The following is a 2,760-nucleotide window of genomic DNA, read 5'->3' as shown; positions in this document are numbered from 1 at the left end:
TGTCGTCAGCTGCGGATCGAGGCGTGGGAGGACTGGCAAGTCTCCTCGGTCCTCTCATCGATCCCAATCCTCCTCGAGCTTGCCATGGTCTTGTTTCTTGCCGGCGTTGTCATTCTTTTATGGACCCTGGACGACATTGTCGCTCGTGTTATCACTGTCTTCGTCTCGCTCTTCGTTGGAGCTTTTGCTGCGTTCACAGTGATGCCGATAGTGTCGAAGCGCTGTCCGTAAAAGTCACCCACGGCATGGGCATGTCTTGTGGCGGCGCATATTGTCTCATCCCCATTCCTCTACGTCTTTCATGGGATCATGTCATTAAACCTGATAGGTCAAATCAGATTTCAATGGAATTACTGCTATCATGACCGTCCCTTCGTGTGGCGTGTTTGGCATGTCCTCGCCAACGCCTTTCGCCGCATCAATTCTTTTTGGCGTGGACGATGGCCTACCATATCGCGTACATGGAGAACCCGGGATCTCGAGATCCCTAGAAGCACGGCAATTAAGAGACCGGACCTCGTCGAGGCCGCGGAACGCGAGCTTGCGCGCATTAATGCCACTCTCGACGAGAGTGGAGCGCCGCAAAATGTGCCCGAACTATATGTCCCCTCCGATGTTGCATGCGGGCTTCTGGAGCATATCGCTGAAATGTCTCATCTCTTGCGAGCTCTGGCCTGGGTCAAACGGTCGTCGCAGAGCAGCCAAGTCACAAGCTACATTGAGGAATGCGCACAGATCATTCATTCTGATACACTTCCTCACACTGCCGTATATGATGAGTGGCACAGCAGCATTCGAGCGATGACGGACTGGTGTATTTTTCTGTCCATCCGGAAGGGCACACTAGACGCGCCAGAGCTGAAGCTGCTTTCCGACCATGTCGGAGATAGAGGTCAGCCCATCTCGACATTCCGGAAGGCGTTGAACATCCGCGCTCGCATAGCAGATGCAGCCTACCTCTACACTCCATGCACATCCGAGTCAGCCAATCTTTTTTGCCGGCTGAGTAACGCCTCTCCTGAGGCCATTGTGCTGCCCTCCGTTTTCGCGCTAGTTCTCAGGGCCGAGTGCGAGTACTTCTCGAACCTTGCCACTGAAGCATCTTCGAATCAGGAGCTACTATGCCAAGCCAGGACGCGGGCACTCAAAGCTTTTAGTCTACGCTGGAAGGTCCCTGCGCAATTGGATGATGCCGAGACATGGAGGAGCTTCTTGGCAGCAACGGGAAGCAATGACGGCGCGAAGAGGCCCGTGTTGCGAGCAATTTCTGTGGACATCCTGTTACTCATTCTACGCAATGGCCGCCGAGTGCAGTGGGACATGGAGCACAAAGGGTTCAGTGAGCTTAACTTTTTCCGTGTATCAGATACTCTAGGATATTGATGCATCGTTGCCAGCATTCGACTCGGAGGGTGAGACCAGGCCTGCTGATTATGAAGACATTCTATGTCATCTTTCCATTGACTCCTATGACAGTGCGATGAGTGACCATATCAACATATTTGTCACTGTCTCAGTCAGGTGGCTTCGGAATGCTTCGCTTTCTGAGATGCCAGCTGCCAAGGTCACCGCCATACTCCAGAGGATGATTAGTGCAGCCAATCTCATCTCAGCACATGACCGACGGAGTACCCACTTATTCTGCAGCGGGGAAGGCGACGGCGGCTGGATAGAAGCGTTGCAAAATCAACTTAAGGATTCATCCCCATACGACAATCTTTTTCTACAGCTTCTCCACGCATTTGAAAGGTCCTACCGCAGAGATGTTCTCACCGGTGATAACAACTGGACAAAGCCATATCTGCATATATCACTTTGCAATCTGCATGCACGAGCAGACTGCAATCTATCATGGTGCTCATGGAAGCAACATTTGTGCGGAGGCGACGAAGATAATTTCTTCTCCGGCTGTCCTTTGCTAGACAAACAAGCGCATAGGCCCAGTGAACCCAGCTCTTGCGACTACTTATTCCCCGAGACATTTGCTACATCCGACATCCTTGTCACCGACACACTTCCTGCGTCGCCATCTGACTTCGACCGTCATTCCATTGGCCCAGAAGATGCACACCAGTCCGCCGAGCCATCCGTGCCAGTTGATTCAATAAACCCAGTGGGCGACAGCACGCAAGAAGACCCATCTGAACGTAACAAGCCGGCCTCTATCTCTGGCCATCCTCCTCGACCCATCCCTCCACAGGTATCCTTAGTGATGTGCGGGCCGGGCCTCAAAGCCTGCGAGCCCGCCAAGCCTGGCCCAAAAAGCCTGACCCGAGCCAAGCCTGGCAGTGGGCTCAAGGCCGGGCTCGGAGCGTAGTCAAGCCCAAGCCCGGCCCGAAAGCCCAGGCTTGGGTGCACTGGCTCTGTTACTATCCCCTGAGTTCAGAATAAGGTGAGAGAGATCCAATATGTACATACCAGACATGATATGGATATTCTAGACTCGACGGTTCCCGCCGAGCACGACTGTGCATCACCGTCTGGTGTCTGCCATAGGCGCGCGCACGTGGGCTTCATTGCAACTCGACTTATTCTGCAAGTGTACGTCTTCTGGAGGCTGAATTCAGTGAGCACATGCAGCAATAATCTACTACATCCAAACATGCTCCCTTTTCATAGCACCAGAATATCCATTGTACTGTGAGCAAGCCCGGGCTTAAGCCTGCGGCTTGGGCCGGGCTCGGGCTCGGCTCGGGCTCAGGCTCGGCTTGACGTTGCCACAAGCCCAAGCCCGGGCTTTGAGCCCAAGCCCGGGCCCGC

At 53.8% G+C, this 2,760-nt stretch overlaps 1 protein-coding gene across 1 annotated transcript; it reads left to right on the top strand.

Annotated features, from left to right (window-relative positions):
* Positions 1–648: 648 nt before the first annotated feature.
* PHACADRAFT_202910 (uncharacterized protein) lies at positions 649–1,383 on the top strand (the record flags this gene model as incomplete). Its single annotated transcript, XM_007403022.1, has 1 exon — positions 649–1,383. One exon carries the CDS (start codon positions 649–651, stop codon positions 1,381–1,383), a length of 735 nt encoding a protein of 244 aa, XP_007403084.1.
* Positions 1,384–2,760: the final 1,377 nt, after the last annotated feature.

This window comes from Phanerochaete carnosa, assembly GCF_000300595.1.
Source record: "Phanerochaete carnosa HHB-10118-sp unplaced genomic scaffold PHACAscaffold_671, whole genome shotgun sequence".
Lineage (NCBI taxonomy): Eukaryota > Fungi > Basidiomycota > Agaricomycetes > Polyporales > Phanerochaetaceae > Phanerochaete > Phanerochaete carnosa.
The sequence above is the reverse complement of the archived record's forward strand: the minus strand, read 5'-3'. Positions and strand labels throughout refer to the sequence as shown.